The following is a 17,989-nucleotide window of genomic DNA, read 5'->3' on the forward strand; positions in this document are numbered from 1 at the left end:
GAAAGTAGGGTATGGAGGACAGAGCTAAAGCTCTTCCAGCACAAAAAAATCTCTACAGAAGGGTTTTAGAAACTCAAAGTGTGACCAGAAAGTCACAAAACAAAACGCACGCTGACTCAGATCAGAAAATATAAACATGCAGTATTCTTTTTCATCTGATTTCCTCTCCTGAGACTGGAGCACTGTAAGCATCCTTGAAAACTGTGAAATGTATTGCTTTTTCCTGCTCTCTCTCTCTCCCCCTCTCTCTCTCTCTCTCTCTCTGTCAGTCAAGATGTCCTTTCTGCTGCGCCTCACAACGCTGGCGCTCAAGTGGAAACATTTGGCTCTGTCCTCCATCCATCCACAGTGTAGGTGAAGACAAAGCACATGGGCAACTGTACAGCTTGAGCACTGCCCGCTTAAAAAGAATCCAGCCTCTGTGGATGTGTATATGTGCAGTAGAATACGAGAGGAGAGCGTGCGTGTCTCGTTCCCTAAAATCTCAACTCGACCGCTCCAACAAACCTACCCCACCACCACCAACAACACCACCACCACCATCCATTTTCCTCTCTCCCCATCTCTGTACTCCTCTGTGAATATGACACAAAACTCCTCTCACCTCGGCTCATCCTCCCACCTGCATGGACACTTTGCGAAGACAAACTGTGAAACCCTGAACTGCGCTGGAGGAAAGAAGTTCCCAGTGACCACAGACACAACAAAAGTAGCTTGGAGCTCCTGAACCGAGGGACCACCAGTTGCTAATGAACTGCTGTTAGATATATACCGTGGAGTGGACTCTCATTGGACAACGAGGGCATCAGTCGTCAACGGGGAGGCACTGATTCATGAATCTAGGTCAGACTGCTGCGCTGCTCTCCCACATCTCCGGTGGCCACTGGCGCTTTTGAAGCAGCCAGGAGAAACTGTCACTTTATATCAGCAGGAAACAGAGCGAGGAAATGAAATGGTCTCCCGTTCTTAGTTCCTCTATCCGTGTTTAAGTGTGGCGCGTACGTCAGTGTTGTGTATTTTATGCGTGTCAGGAGTTGGTGGGGGGGGTGGAGTCGGGATTTCAAAGTCAAGGTTGCGCTCTGGTGCTAGCTACTCCTTTTCGCACGGCGTTCCCAGCGAGGCACAGAACTGCATGAGCAAACCCTGGTGCAGACAGCAGTGAAACAGTGAGGGGACGGTGGGCGGCTGCGGCTGGGGTGCGGAGATATCCCATAGCCTCACAAAGATCAGATTTACAGTGCAAGGTAGAAAGGACGAGATGTAAAGAGAGGGAGGAAGGGGGTGGGGAGGGGGTCCATGCAACGGTGAGATCTCTGCCACTTCAGTGGGAGAAAATGGCTCCCTCCCTGGTCTGTCCCGTGTGTGTTGCTGTGTGTTCTGTGGGGGCGGCCGTGCTGCTCTTCTCTGTGGGGTTGTCGTCTTTATCTGGTGAAGAGTCTCTCTCTCCTCCTCCACCTCCTCATCCTCCTGTCTCTCTGTGGTCGGCTGTAGCTCAAGTCCACGTGCCAAGAAGGACTCCTGTTTCACTGGTGTCTCCGTTTCACACCCTTTCCCTCCATTGTGACACCAGCTCTCTCTTTCACCCGAGGAGCTGTGTACATAGTAGTGCTGTAAAGCTTTGCTTGCTTGTTTACTTCTTTTTTTTAACTGTAGGCTGAGTTTAGACACCAGTGTCATATGACCCACTGGAGAACTGACTACTGCAAACTGTTTTTATTCTGGGGTATTTTTTAAAACTGGTTTGCTTTGTGTTCAAACACTGCTTACTGTCACATTATGCTTTTATTTTTATCCTGCTGGTGTCTTTTTATTTTTTTATTTTGCATTTTTTTGGAAATGTTTTGCCAACACTTGATATGCTTTTTTTTTGTTTGATTCATTTTCAGGAAAATACATGATACATGATCACTTATAGGGATTTACAGTGTGGTTGTGTTCTCGGTCAAGACAGTGGTCCACTCTTTGCGGGATACTTATTTTTCATGTTTTCTGAAAAATGATAACGGCTGTGAATACCTTTTGGCACTTCATGCAGTAAACAATGACTTACACTGCGATACAATTATAATAAACAGAGCAGGGAGGGCAGAATCCATCTGAAGCCCATCAATAGTCATTTCGCTGAGCCCCTTGTCTTACAGCAGCCCTCGAGAAAGAAAAGATTAAGGGTCAACTGTTCACTGCTGCTGTATGTTTATGTCTTACCCACTGGCTATTCTAAAATAGGACTGGTCAGCAGGCCAGCTCCGTGCCCAAAGAGAGCTCTGTTTGGTTCAGAAACAGGCTGCGGGCCCTGGATCCGTGAGTCGCAGCCCATGAAGGAGAACTGTCCCTCAGGGTTTTGGATGGTCAGCAGTTATGAAACAAAACTCTGGAGCCGAGGGGGGGAGGGGGGGTTCAATTCTTGTGATGTTTTCACTCAATGTGAAGTACAAAAAAAAAAGAATAACATGTGACTTCGTAGATTTTTGCACTTGTCAACTACCTATCTGTGCATGCTTATCACCATTTCTACATGTAAGACCTTTCTCAGACGTACTTTTGAATACTAACTCTATTTATGTAAAAGGTCATGTGACAGCAATCATAAGTTCTGTGTATATCAAATGACACACATTAATGTCTGTGCTTTCTTAAACACAAAAGAGAGCTGGTTCTTGAGAAGCAAGGAGATTCACGTCAGGGGGAAACGGTCCAAAACAGGAACAAAATGCCAACGACACTGGACCTAATAATAACTTCCTCAGTTAGTTTGAAGACAGAAGGGGAATGAAAAAAAAAGAAGAGAATCTTCCGACTGGTATCGTCTCTGTGTTTAAATCAAATAGACTGTGGTGATATTTGCACAAAATTTCTATATGTTATAACTGTCATCCCTGGGCAGCCTGTTCAAACACCCATCCTCCCTGGGCTTGACACGTCCCTGCTTGTCCTCTCCCGATTAGTGTTGCCTTCAGACTGTTCCGGTGGGGCAGCTGACAGGGGTGATACTGGTTTTCACAGCTGTGACTGTGCAGTGACGCAGCATGCCTATGTATAGAACTTGATTCCCCCGATTAGAAGGAAAAAAAAAAAAAAATGACAAAATGGTTCAATCTCTTGTTTCTGTAACTGATTCAGGAAAAAAGCTCAATAAAAGTGTCATGTTTGTAGTTAACTTTGAGTGGATGTTGTGTTTTTTTTCTTTTCTTGGGTAGTGAAACGGGATTGTTCTTAATACTTGAATTGTACTCATGTAGCAATGTGTTACATTGAGCAATATTCTCTTTAATAATCATATTAGTCATTCCTGTCTTCTATTGGCTGGCTGGTAATGGGCGGCGCTTATCCATCCCCTTAAGGACCGAACCGCTATTCCTACTTCTCAAGAAAATTCCATTGGGCTATTTTAGACCAAGTCAGCGACTCACATACATAAGATAAGTGTTTTAGGGGTTTGAATAATGTTGAGCATCCTGTTTACGTTTAGTATTGGTGTTAGTACAACTTATAATCATCAGTTATAATATTTCAGGTCTACTCAGGACTCTCTGTGTGTGAACTCAGTTGGATTCCACTCTTCTCCCTCCAGTGTGGAATCGCAGCCCAGAACCAGTTGTTATCTGGCTTCGCTCTGACAGCCCTGTGCCCGCTCCTTCCTGCTGCTGTGTGTGATCCAGTTTCAGTTGGGCCCGGTGCTGCCAGACTCTAAGGAGCTGGCTGCACTATCAGATGTCCGCAGAATGAAATGTGCTGTTTTATCACCTGCACCCAGTGGCAGCTGTCTCCCAGGAATCCACATACCTGCAAAGGAAGATACATGACCCTCCCCATGCCTCACTGGGAGGAGGTGTGCATCAGTGACTGGGATGGTCAGGAAAGCCATTTGTCACAGAACCACCACCTCACTGCTCTGCAGTCACTGAAGAGGAAACCAGAAGTACGCGCTCAGGTAGGTCAGGTTCAAGGAGGGATGGAAACGTTCCAGCAGTGCACTTTATTCACTCACTTTAATTGACAGGCAGGAAAAAGACAGTAACCGCCGCTCAATCTTTTAAGTTGACATCAAGGAAAGCAAAGAACTGCAGTCAGTTGAACGGTTTGCAGTTTTTTTCTCCAGAATATTTTAGCAGATAAAATTTGATGAACTTTCCAAGGCTGATGTGTGACATTTAAGATCCTGTTTGATCGCTCCCTGCCACAGAGACTGACAGCTGAAGTTGCCAGACTCAGCGGGGTTCCAGTAAAATGTCAAACTATTCGGCAAAAGACCAAAACACATGAAATATTCTAACTGTTCTGTTACATGGGAATACAAACACAAAATATACAAAAAAAGGATTGAACATCATTCAGTGTGAAATCCTTATAACTGCGGTGGAACCATGCCTCAAAGTATCACACAACTTTTATATCATATACCAAATATTAAAATAGAGGAAATGCTTTTTTATTGTATAACAAGTAAAGTTTGTTGATATATTTACTAGAAAAAAGACTTTATATAAATACAGTTTTTCCATCTGTGACATTTATCAGCTTTTCAATAACATATGTACAAGTATTTAACTACTGAAGACGAGCTATAAAGCAGGGTTATTATCACTTGTAAAATAGTGAGTGGATCTAAGGAGGGTGTGTATTTATTTTTGCTCCACTATCAGATTGTCAATCGAACACCAGTGAACATCTTTTGCTTTCTTCACAGGGTTGTTTACTCTTCTTATAAACAGAAGAGAAAATTCTGCTGTGTACGCTGAGTCACCTTTTCCTCTGACCTCAGTTCCTGACTTCAATGGGGATTCTATAACCTCTTTTGTGCAGTAAACAGCACTGCTAAAGAAAAAGGAAATGACAAGTCAAGGAACTATGAATGGTTATATTCCAGTGAGCTATCAGCCAGAGGCGCTGAGAGGAAATATCAGGTCTGTGACAAGAGGTTTCCCTTCCCGACAGTTTCATATATGAACCATGCTGTTCCTCTGTTGGGTCAGTGTTCCATCAAAAAAGAAAATAAAAGCAAATGATTTCTGTTAAAGGTATGACGCGTCTAGCTCAGTTTGTGATGTCCGAGAAACGACGAGGACACTGCGGTCAGGGAGCCGTCACCGGCGCAGCTAAAGACAGGAAATTATTCAGTGGTTGTGTGGAGGCCATGTCTTCCACGCTGCATAGGCTGGGGGTCAGCCACTCACCAGCCTCAGGGGTCATCCGGGTGTTGGGGGTGTGGACCACAGTGCTCTGGGGGGTGGGGGAAACCACTCGGATGGACACATCAGAGTTAGCAGGCTGGGGGCTTTCTGGAAGATCTGCTGAGCCCACTGCGGACAAACAAGAAGTGCATCTTTAATTTGACGTATTTGACTGTAATATGACTTTTGTTTTAAGCACTAAATGTTGCAAATGTTTAAAAATGTGTTTGACACATCTTTGAGAATTCTGCTTCACCCTGCTCTCCACTGGGGAAAACAGGTTGGTGCATTAAAAAAGGAAACCCTTAAAAAATTAAAAGCTTAGTCCTCAAGTGCTCTACCAAAGCATGAGCATGAGGCTTCTTTTGTAAAATTTCACTGACTTTATTACGCACAGATCAGTATTTTGAGTAAAATCAAGAATTGAAACTCTTAGACTTGGGTTTGATTATAATCTGAGCATCCTGTTTTTGGTATGCACAGGATCCTAATGTCTAAAGGCCTAAACAATTTGTCTAAAGGTACCATAAAGGGTTTTTCCAAATGATAATTTATAGCTAAAGTGGCTTGGGCTGAAAAACAACCAGATACTGACACTTACTCACTGTGGCAGCTGCAGAGCTATTGTGGTGACCTTGTTGTTATTGGCCAGTAAAAGACAAAGGCTTTGACATTAGGTATGTGGAGCCATGATGAATAGGCTGCTATATTTGACCAGTCATTCCACAACAAGAGCCATCAACAGATTATAAACATGGTAGTGGAATATGTTGTGCAATAATTACACAGTGATGACTGTGGTTGTGTCTCTGAGGTGCATCAATAGTATTTGAAGCACCAACATCTGGACCATTGACTGTAAATAAAGATGGATTACATGTCTCCACTTCCTCCTACTAGCCTGAAATATCACTGCCAAAATATCCTGCATGCTAACGCTGCTATCTCGGCCATTTGTAGCTAGGGACTGCAGTATCATGACGTATGTCCCCATTAATATAGCATTGAATAACTAATTAAAACCACTCACTTGGATAAACATTATCCTTATAAAAAATTACAGAGAAAAAATGTAGTTCATGTGTACTTTCAGTTGCAATTCGGTCCCTGTCTCCTCTACTAACATGGAGGAGGCAGGATTTATGACCTATATTGATTGAGGCTTCACATTTGGGGAGCAGTCATGTTGTCCATCCTTATATCGAGACTATGATCAGGAGCAGCCCCTTAGTACTTTTCTTTACGATCTAAAATATATTTTTCCTGATTCACATACAACAACCTTTAAAACCAAGATGCTGCAGATCTTTATCATAAAGGAGGAAAATATTTAAAATGCAAAGAGCAACTTGTACCAGACAGGAGGCTAATTCACTGCAGCTAACACATTAACTGTCAAATGATTTTGTTTAATGACATACTACTATTGGCAGCAACGTGAATTTCTAATTGGTTACACCTCCTCTGACTCACTTTCATTACCATTAGGAAGAAAAGGTGTTTGCCAGCCTACTACTCTGTTTGAACAGCGCTTGCACTGATGGTAAACATCCACCATGTCAAGCTGCAGTCAAGGACAGTCCTACGGTGATTCATGAGCTGTTGAGAGCTGCACCTGTCCAAAGAGCCGTGACCTTTAGACCTTAGAGTATCATTGAGTGTTTGAACTCTGGGTTACTTTGCTCTTTGCCTGATTGTTGTTCTCTCCATCTCTGACGAATTCTGATTCCAATCTGTGACACGTGAAATGGCAGAAGACGTATTGCACGCTTGTCTCCTCGGGTCAAATGAGACAAGTGCAGCTGTTGCTGGATCGACTGAAAGAGCGCGTATACGGTGGGGGGGGGCTTCTCCAAATAATCCCTCAATCTCAATCTCTCCACCTCTGTCTGTCCCAACCATGGGTCATTTATCTGTCAGCTGCTGGAGGGCACTGCTTGCTTCATTGCATCCGAAACAACAGCAAGCAAAACAGCAAACAAACTGCAACCTCAGCACTGATCTCCTCCCCTCCATGCTTCTGTCTCACACACTTCTGGTTCTCTCCCATTCTCATCCATCGAAGAGGTCAGAAACTGGCTTCTATTCAGAACAACAGTCTGGGCCGACTCTCTTTTACACTTACACGCCCTCTTACAAACACACACAAGCACACACAGACATACATCCGCAGGCCCCCTGCTAGAATGTCAGGTCAGCAGTAGTGCTGCAGTTTCAGTAGCAGCAGCAGCTAGCAGCAGCAGCTCTGTTTGGCTGTGGCACCGCGGTGGAAGAATGTTCGTCAGCCTGCCGCGGCTGCACTGAGGCCTTTGTTGTGTGGAATGTGTCGGTGTGAAACAAACCTGCGTTTATGACAGTGTTGTCAATTGTTCGTGTGCAACAAAAACAGAGATGCTACCATGACTGGCTTGTTGGTGGACGCTGGAGTGCTTGTGTTTGTCATTGGCTGTTAATTGATATCCTCTCATTACAGGAAGCTCACATAATGTTTCCCAACCTGCGTTTGACTGTCATACTAACACAGCAGTGTCGGATGGGCTGTAACACCCATTATTTAATAAAACAGTCGTCTGAGGAGGGTTCTTATTACCCCAACATAGAACTCGTTCAGTACAAAGAACAGTAAATTATCTGTGGCACAGAATACTTTTTTTTTTTGTTGTGAAAGGAGAAAGTAAAAATTAAAGCAACCTTATGTAACAATTTTACCTTAAAAACAAATAAGGGCGAATATTGCCTCTTTCATTGCCCCTCCATACCGCGTGGGCCTGTTTTTACACTGTATCAGGCCCACTCCTATTTTAAAATCATTTCTTTAAGATAGTTGATGCACCTACAATTCATATTTTTACAAATTAGCTGACTTTGGCCAACGTTGTTTCATGCATTTCTAAAACTATCAAAAATACACTGTGTTTGTATGTGTGTGTGTGTGTGTGTGTGTGTGTGTGTCTCTCATGCTCATTGAGCCCTAATCCCAGTCAATGACACTGGACATGGGTCTGCATTCTCAGCTGCTCTCCTCTGTCCTTCATGTGTGCACACTGTACACACAAACCCACACCCATACTTTATCGTTTCATACATCTCTCTGCCTTCATCCCCCCTGAACTCTCTGCTCTGTATTTCCTCTCTTTTGGTCGTGTCCCCAGCCAAGATCTGTGGCTCTATCTGTCACAAAAACACAACCTGAGCCCTGCAGACGCTTTCTCTCTCTTCTCAGCCTGTAATTTTCTCTCTCTTCCTCCCACTCTCTCCCCTTGTCACTGTCTCTGTCCCTGGTCTCATTCTCTCTCCGCATCACTGTTCTCGCAGTCCTTATCTCACTGCCATGTTGGGTTAGGGTTGGCTATAACTCTGCAGTGTCTGTGTGTGCCTGAGAATGTATTGTGCACAATGTAATACATACGCGTATCTGTGTTAATGTGGACAGTACTTTATAGGTTGACATCTATGCATTTGTCTTGCTGTGCTGCCCGCCTATCTGCAGCTGTTGTCGGCCAGGAACAGGAAAAAAGTCGAGATCAATGATATTGTGTTGCTGGCAAGCCTGAGGCATTTGGTTGTACTGCATGTGTGCGTATGCGTGCGTGTGTGTGTGTGTGCGGTTGTGTGTTCGCCTCACCTCTGCGTTCTTGCTGGGCCCAGAACTGCATGACAGTTTTGGCAATGTCGTGGCTCTCTCTCAGTTGTTTTTGCCACTGGCGCAGCTCCTGCACATCTTGCCGTGCTCTGATCTATAACACACACACACACACACACACACACGTTAAGGCAACACATTAATGAATCCAGATAAGCCAACATCATCAATAACTTCATTAAATTGCAAGCGGACCAGTACTATGACACCAGTAGTGGCAGAGTGATATGTGTGTATTTCCTTGTCTCAATAACTTGTGCAGTGGTTCAACTGGGAGAGTGGCTCATTTACTGGAGACGCCACAATTTAAACACAATCCTTAAAAAAAAAAAAAAAAAAACACTTTACTTTCCCAGAAACTTCCACCTGGGGTCTAAGCACCAAAGTATGTTCCTCTGATTATGATTTCCTTCTTTTCATTTGTCTTTAAGTCTCTCCTGACTGAAGCATTATCTCTTTCACTAGTTTATTTCACCATTATATTTCAGGGAGTGTGCTGCTGCATCCCATTTGTTTAATTGGTGATTTTCACATGAAGCTATTTATAGCTGATATCAAACTTGTAATATTATTATCCTCATTATTATGGTTTTAACAGGCCGGACGTGATGAACTGATGCTTTAATTTTGCTGCTTCACTGTTACATAACATTGCTGTAAACAATACTGCGGTCTGTGAGAGTGTTATGTAAATGTAATGAGCTGTAGAACTAGGCCTCCTTCTCTTTCCTTTTCCCCCTCCTTTTGTTCACTGGTCAACTCTTGGGTTCCCTCTCTTCCCCTTCAGCACTCAGGTGTGCCTCTCCTCAGATACGTGCTCTCATACCAACACCCCCCTCCCGAGCACGTCAACCCTCTCCTCCCCACTCTGTATTCTCTTCCAACTCCCCTCTCCCCGGCCTGCTTCTCCTCCAGCTCCTCCCTCTCCATTCAACCCCAGCATTTTCCCATGAGTTCCCGCTTGTGTGGCGACAATAGTGTTGCTATTAGTGGTGGATATGAAAGTGGGCCTGTTACATATGCCTGGTGATGGGTTGAGGACCAGAGCTCCAATAGTTAATTCAGGGGATGCTGCTCTGCTGATGGGAGCAAACTATAGAAATGGAAATAAGGGGTGGGATGGGGGTGGGGGGGACTCTGGAGTCAGCCTTGTTTCTGTACCATTGCCTGAGTGTGTTTTCTTGAGTCCGTGCAGCCATTTCTACTCTGTGTCACTCTTGTTGTTGTGCTGCAAAAACCTACACTCTCCCGATTTAAACTCCTTGATTTTGTCGTCGTCAGTTCTAAATGATGGAAATATTTGATAATTGTGGAAACGATGTCCCACGCTGTTCTTAGAAAACTGGCTCTGGGAACACACAAGCTTTCTACAGGACGTTGACAGTTTCTGTGTGATAGAAAGAAACGAACAGCTGAGATCAGTGTGTGTGTGTGTGTGTGTGTGTGTGTGTGTGTGTGTTTGTGTCTGAGCATTATGAATCCTGTCTGTGTGCATCAGCACTGCTGATTAGCAGAGGCTATTGTTTTGACTGTGTGCATGAAGATGGCCGGAGACTCTCTTTGTTGAATACATCGGAAAATATCAAGGACAACAAATTATAAATTTCTCATCCATTCACTAAAAATAAGGAAAACTAAATTATATGAACCTCTGAAGATAAATTGTCTTGTTGCTATATTCGTCTGTAACACCGCACATGTGACAGGTCTGTTTCAGAGTCAGTCCTATTATGCGGTTCGTATGCATGAAGCTTGGGATTAGAGTGGTTAGAAAAATTAGCAAGGCATTCTAAGCCCGTATGCATTCACACGCATATTTGACATGCACGTGCTGCAAAATCACACAGCATCACGGAACACTAAGAAGAGGGACTCTATCCTCCTCTGTCTCCCAAAGCCCACACCATCAGCAGCACAGGCACAACCCCCCCCTACACTCAACAGCCACACAGAAACACAAACTGTGCACTGCATGCCCTCGTCACCCTCTCTCTCACTCACACAAACACACACACACACACACACACGCACACTTCAATCCCACTGCACAGGCTTTCTAGCTGCTTCCCTTTTTGTGCAGAAGCTGCCTGTGAGACTGAGCTCCTCGCCCAGTCCCACACTCTGCAGCAGCACAATGGCTTCTGTTCAAGGGGACTCGCTGCAGTCGCATTAACCAGCCACAAGGACAGGCTGCATGAAGCCACAGCCACCGTGTACTGTAGCTACCCTTCCCTTGTTGGTGGATTCTCCCATCAAGGTTTGACCGGCCACTAATCCAGTGATCTGATTCTGTGGACCCATTAGTGGTTACACTCTAACCCTACTGTCCTTTGTAAGAGCACTTAAAAAGGTAAACAACAATGAAAATAGTGTCTGTAGTTCAGACGGAAGAGGGTATTAGATGAATACCCCGTGTAGGCCCTTCTATCGGATCCTGAACCAGGATGCCCCGACCGACCCTCTGCAGGGGGGGGGCAGTGAGGACGAGCAGAGCCAGCGGTTACTGGATGTCCTGAGTGCCTGTGACATATTTTCTGCATGAATGCCAGTGCATGTGACCTGTCACTGACTCAACACTGGACCTGAATCCAAACCCTTCCTTTATCTCTGTCCTCAGATCATTCAGCTGGAATCACAGACCTACTTCTGCCGTTGACTGTACAGCTCTTTGTGTGCGTGTCTGTGTGTGAGCGTGTGTAGGATTCTTTCGATCAGCTCTATTAGTTTATGTCAAGTGAAATACCATTCAGTGCTCTCAGTGCCCCACTTCTTAACAATGACTGGGCCTGCTCGTCCAAGAGCACTTTCTTCAGCCATAGACAGAGTGGGCCAGGACAGATAATATAGTCAAAATGACTTCAAAAAGCTAATTTAAACGGTAAACCTATAATTTACTAGTCTGTGGTTACCATTAGAAACAAACTATCAATGTCATCATCTATATTAGAGTATCCGAAACACAAAACCACACACACACACACACAGAGCCAGACACAAGACACTTGGCTTGACCGGAATGTGATTTATTAAGTGAGGGTAGATAAAAGCCAAGATGTGGTCAACCACAGTGTGTGTGCTTGGCGCTTAATGAATCTGCAGGAGACAGTGGCAATGAGTATGATAAAAAGCCCTACTTGTCCACAACTCCCATAATATTGACAGTCTTGTAATCCCTGTTTATTACACAGCTACCACATAACTCCAACTCAGCTGACTCGACCTGAGAAGTCTCACTGACCCGTGAAGTGTGTGTGTTTATGTGCGCTAGTGTGTGTCTGTGCATGTACATACTGTATGTGTACATTGAAGCAGCAGGCATGGATGAATGGATTAGAGTGTAAAGGAGATTATGTAATATGTTCAGACAGAGCAACTCTTCATAGTTCTACGTAAATGAAACAAGAGACAATCGCATTGGGTCGCAGATGTTAACTAGTGTGTGTGTGTGAGTTTGCATCTGTGTGTGTATCATCTTTACCGCTGCTCTTCTCCAGATCCAGTCCTCAATATGTTTGGATAAAAGAGATTAATAATACAGGGATAAAACGCTACTAAAATACCCTCCTTCCTTGTCTCCTGACCCTGAGTCTGTCAGTCTTTCTAACACACACACACACACACACTCACATATATTTGCACACATACACATGCACCCACTGCAGTCAGCGCTGCGTCAGGCAGGTTATATAACGTCACACAGTGTTAGAATGAGGGGGGGAAAGAAGGTGCATTGAGGGCGGCGGAAGAGAACAGAGTTTATGATTAAAGTAGAGGTGTGCAATTTTCAGCATAATTATTAATTACTATCATTATAGCTACATGTTAGAATATTTGGGGTTAGGGTTCAAAAACTAATATCAATCATTGAGCCAAATGTGTTTTTTGTGTTTATCTTCAGCAAAATCCCATAATCCTATTATACTCTTGTAAAACCCTCGAAAATATTCTCAAGTACTTAAAAACATCACACTGGGACAGATTAGGGTGAAATGTAACATGTTGTTGTTCACTTTAACGTGAAATCGTCGAACAATACTGCGCATTAAGAGTTTGCACTGGGAGAGACCAATGACGATATTGAATTGTCACATGCTGTTTGCAAACACGTATGTTCACATTCTCTACTGGCGACAGAAACCCAGAGACACACACAACAATACACCCATATACATACACACAGGAGCAAGTGAGGTTTTAAAGTACGTCAGTGCTGCACAGCTGATTGTGCTGATGCCCTCGTCTCTGCTCTGTCAATTGAAATACCATTCAGTGCTCTCACTGCCCCACTTCTTAACAATGACTGGGCCTGCTCGCCAAGAGCACTTTCCTCAGACATGTTGGGAGTGTAACTGGACCGATGATATCGACGAAATGACTTCACAAAGCTAAATTAAACATTAAACCTATCATTTACTAGTCCGTAGTTACCATTAGAACCAAAATATCAATGTCCTAATCTATGTTAGAGTATCTCGAACACACTTTTTCCAAGATTTGGCTGCATATAATAGAGAGACTAAATGTAAAGCTTATAATAATCAGAAAATGATGCCCCTTCATGTGGTGTCATGATGACAAAAAACCATCAGTGCTGCACAGCTGATTGCGCTGATGCCCTCGTCTCTGCTCGGTTGCCCACTGGGCTGCAGCGCCTGTCGAGAGCCTGCCTCAGTGCCTACCCAAAATAACAAAGTAACTCCACCCTGTGTATCTTAAATAAGTCATGTTCCTCTGCACGGCCAAGTCTCAACTCAGAAACCTGATTGTGCTGCGTTCACAGCCCCCCAGTGTCTTTTGGATTTTGCTAAATCTGCATTTTCTCATTCTGCATCTTGCCCGATTGCTACACTAAGGCCACTCTGCAACACCGTCCGTCCACCCATCGATCCGGAAATGCTCCAAACACACCCTGAGCTTTATCCTTTCCAGATATACCCTCCCATTCTCTCTTTTATGACTCGTCCAGGCTGTGTCTCTCTCTCTCTCTTTTTAACAAATCCCTTGGGCCTGGCTGCAGTGCTATCTGTGGCCCAACTGAGCCTCTCTTAGTTCAAAGTAAACACAGAGCGAAGTGACAGGCAGCTGACTCCCTGCTGCCACCTTGTGTGTGCAGAGGTCAATTAGATTTTGTGTCGTTAAAGGGAAAAAAAGAGGAAGTGTTGCCCCCTGCTGGTGTACAAATGGTCCACATCTGGACTATTTGTGCAAATCTCTTCATGCACACACACACCAATTCAATCGCATACAAACAAAAACAATTTTCACACCATTAATTGCACCTTACAGAACAGCAGGCCTCTTTTCCACAAATTAAAAGAATACAACTTAATCATCCCACAAGCATGAAGGTTATGAAATAATAAAAAGCTTCTGGTGAGACAAATAAAAACATAACCCCCCCCCCGCTTGCATCCTTACACGACAAGTGAGTGGGTTTATCTGTGTGCGGAGAAACTGCGGCTGTTTTCCTCTGGTAGCGTCTGTGTAGGTCTATTTATATCACAGTACAGACCATGAGGCCCATACAGGAGGGAATTAAACAGTGGCATCACTGATGACATAATCAAGCTGCTGAATGAAATTGCAGTCCCTGTGGAATAGGGGGGTTTTCAGCAGGAGAGAATTATACAACATCATCTCACTGTAGGCACATGCATGCACACACAGGAGGGCGCCTATTGTACTTTAACTCACACACACTCTTTGGTGCGTGCTGCAATTGCAGGTCTCCATCCTGCTTCGGACATAAAAATCCATTACCGCAGTATAGCTTCTTGATTTGAGAAGTTTGGAAGGTGGTAATTAAACCAGGGAATCCCAGCTAAAGGTATGTGTAAATATATAACCATTGTGACGTCGTATGCATTCAGGTTAATGAAACTTTTTTTTATTTTCTTCCGGACTATTATTTTGAAATTGAGTTATTGGGGTTTGCCTTTGTTAAGATATGTTAGAACATTTTTAGACCCTGTTTTCAATATTCTATGCTCTGTTCATCTAGATATGTATCTTGAGTCCCTTTAGTAAAACAGACAGAAAGTGTGTAAAAACCATTTTGCTGAGTCATGTCCAGTGTACCTTGTATCCCCTCCAGAAAGCCTGAATGAGCAGAGCCGCCTGGTCCTCAGTGAGCAGCAGAAACAGAGGGATGGGACGTCTGGGACTTTAAATAATGGGAGAAAGAAAATTAGAAACTTTGTGACAGACAGCGACAAGACAGGCAGCCTGTCGAGATATATAGTTACAGCACGTTTCTTTGAATGTTAAAATAATAGATTTATGTTTTGCACAATTAATCCCCTGGAGATTGGATAATATAACCCGGTGAGAAAAGAGAAAGAGTTGCATTTCTTGGTAAAAAGCTGTCTGTGTGTCAGACAGGTGACCGGCTGGGGAGTCACTCACTGCATGCTGAGCCAGTCCTTCACAAAGGGGATGTCCCACATGTTCACTGGGGGCTGTCCTTGTCTGCGGGGGTTGTGGCTGAGGGAACAGTGAGAGAGACATGACACAACCACCTTTTTTCACACACAGCACTTACAGCCGGACATTGGAGAGAATCTACTGTGGAGTGAGGAGAGAGTTGTTAAAGGAGGGGAGGGTCTTACTTGTACAGCCACTCGGTCAGGAAGTCACACGGGTTAAATGCTGTCATTTTCCTCTGCAACACAACAGAAGGTGATCAATGCCGTGCAGCATTGGCCATATTGTACCATTTCTATCCTTCCAGTGCAACCAAACAGGTCAATTCCTTACATTCTAAGTCAGTGGTCATTTAATAATATCTTGCTGTAGGTGGATAATTTGTCGGGTGTCGACCATGTGAAATTCAGACCTGGAAACAGCCGTGTTTCTGAGCTTCTTTCAACAAAGCCTCCAATCCGGGCAACAACACCGGAAACACCTTCCTTTCAATAAAGAGTATGACAGGACCTGACACACAAACACACACACACACACACACAATGTACAGACAGGATGAGAGAAACATTTGTGTATAAGCAAAGTATCAACTCAACCCCCCTTTTAGTTTAAAATCAAATTAAGTTTTGATTGAGGTCATGTGCTTACGGCGCCTCATCAAATTGCTTTAATTCTTCCTGCGTACTTTACAGTAAAAGCCTGCAACCTCTAATACATTTAATCATGAATACATCTGACTGTTGTTTATTGATTTCTCAGTGCATGGAATGTCTGAAAATAGAAAAGAAAAAAACACATATTATATTATTTTAATTTGTCTGTAGCTGTTAAAAACTGGGGAAATGTTTAGATTTGAGAAGCTGGTAGCAGACGATTTATGGCATCTTTTACAAAATTACTTAAAAATGAGGCTGGGCGATATAATTTTGCTCCTGAGTGAAGGTTGTGGTTTTTTGATATAGTTTTATTGCCCAGTCCCAATGTAAACACAGTAAATGATCAATTTTCTTTCGGTCATTGAAGCACTCCTGCTGTAGAGTATGGGTTGGCTTGGGGGAACCTGAGTGGAGGTCAACACCAGAGGTTCTTACTTTGGAATTGTGGAGGTGATGTCCCCTCTGCTGCGTGGGGGAGAAGCGAGCCAAAGTCTCTCAGAGGGTCATTGTCCTCACGCACCTAATCAATCAATCAATCAATCACATTTTATTCATATTCACAAATCATAATTTGTTCCATAGGGTTTGACAAGGTGTGATCATCCTCTGTTTTTAACCCTCAACAAGTGTAAAGAATATTAATATGAATTATATTAACAGGGGGAAAACGTAGAAACCACAGAGAGAGACACATTTAACTGAGAACATCAGCAAAACAACAGTTTGTAACACAATGGGAAAGTGTTTCAAAGTATTTGTACATAAGAAAATGTCTGACGGAGAGTTATTGTCAGTAATGCTGGAGGATGTGAGTATTTTACATCAAAGCTTGCTGTAACTGTAAATGAAACCAGGGGCTGCTGGGACCATGTGTGTGTGTGGCTGACCTTGGCTTTGCTGGGTCCATGCAAGACTGTAGAGTTTGTGCTGTCGATGTACTGGGAGAACTGGGAGCCCACTGGGCCGCCGTGTGTCCCACCGGGATAACGGGGCTTCTCCGCTTCACATTCTCCAAACACACAAAGTCCACAACGTAAAGTTACGTGTGTTTTAAACTTCAAAGCCACAACTCAGCCAACAACCAACAACCAGCAGCAGCTTACCTTCACAAACCTGGTGCCACAGGGATTTCACTGCGCCGGGGGTCTTCGTCATTATTCCGCTCGTTTCCTCCTCCACTGGTCGTCAAGGACGGGATGGTTGCTAGGGAAGTAGTTGTTGTGCCAGTCGGGCAACCAACTTCCGGTGTAAACAAACGGATTTTCAACTTCCAAGTAGTAAGAAATAAAAAAGTAAATGACGTACAGTGTTTTCTTATGATCACAGCATTACTATCTGGATAATACGAAATTAAATATATGGCGGTAGTTTTCTTAATTAATTTTTCTTAAATTCGATTCCTTGGTTTTCACAACAACAACCCCATGTTTCTATAAATATTAATTAGAAAGAAACGAAGAGAAAAATACCCATGATAGCGTTTTTACTAAAGAAATATAATAGATGCGTTCCTTTGCACTTATTCACTTCGTTAATGAAGGTCCTGTGAAAGAGGGGCAGGTTGTATAAGATGATTCTTTTTTCTGCTCCTTTTCAGTCAAGATTTGAGATGTTGTCTTCGCATTTAAAATGAATGAACTAAACATATATTTAAAAAGTTCCCGTATTCGCCACTGGGGAGCAGCAGATAACTTGATGCAGAGTTTAAATTGTGTTCATAAAAATGAACGAGACACAAATCTATCCAGCATCTAATACAAAAAATTATGAGTGTAGACCACACGGGTGAAAATGTTATGTAAATCGAATTAAAGTTGTAAAACGAGGCTTACCTCTTTTCGGCAGCAGGTGGTGCTATCACTCTCACTATATACAGACATAGATCTGTTGAGGTCAAAAATACTTTTGTTTCTCTTGAAATCGTATAAATCTTTCACCTTTGCAACAGCCTAAGACATCAAAGCAAACTGACAACAAGGAATTCTATGCCCAATTCATCCTATGAAGTGTTCCTTTGTATAAAGCCTGGGTGGAGTTATATAGTAAGTCACAAAGTGTTATTCTTTCAGCTTATTCAGACTAATAACCTGAACAAC

The 17,989-nt window shown here is 43.5% G+C and overlaps 1 protein-coding gene across 1 annotated transcript; it reads right to left on the minus strand.

Moving 5' to 3' along the window:
* Positions 1–5,114: 5,114 nt before the first annotated feature.
* Positions 5,115–17,048, minus strand: iqck (IQ motif containing K). Its single transcript, XM_061090777.1, is given in 10 exon segments — positions 5,115–5,135; positions 5,137–5,300; positions 8,797–8,908; positions 14,893–14,977; positions 15,220–15,297; positions 15,423–15,475; positions 15,650–15,747; positions 16,329–16,413; positions 16,781–16,902; positions 16,997–17,048. Coding segments are annotated over 10 exon segments (870 nt in total).
* Positions 17,049–17,989: the final 941 nt, after the last annotated feature.

The sequence above is a fragment of the Limanda limanda genome, chromosome 17 (genome assembly GCF_963576545.1).
Source record: "Limanda limanda chromosome 17, fLimLim1.1, whole genome shotgun sequence".
Lineage (NCBI taxonomy): Eukaryota > Metazoa > Chordata > Actinopteri > Pleuronectiformes > Pleuronectidae > Limanda > Limanda limanda.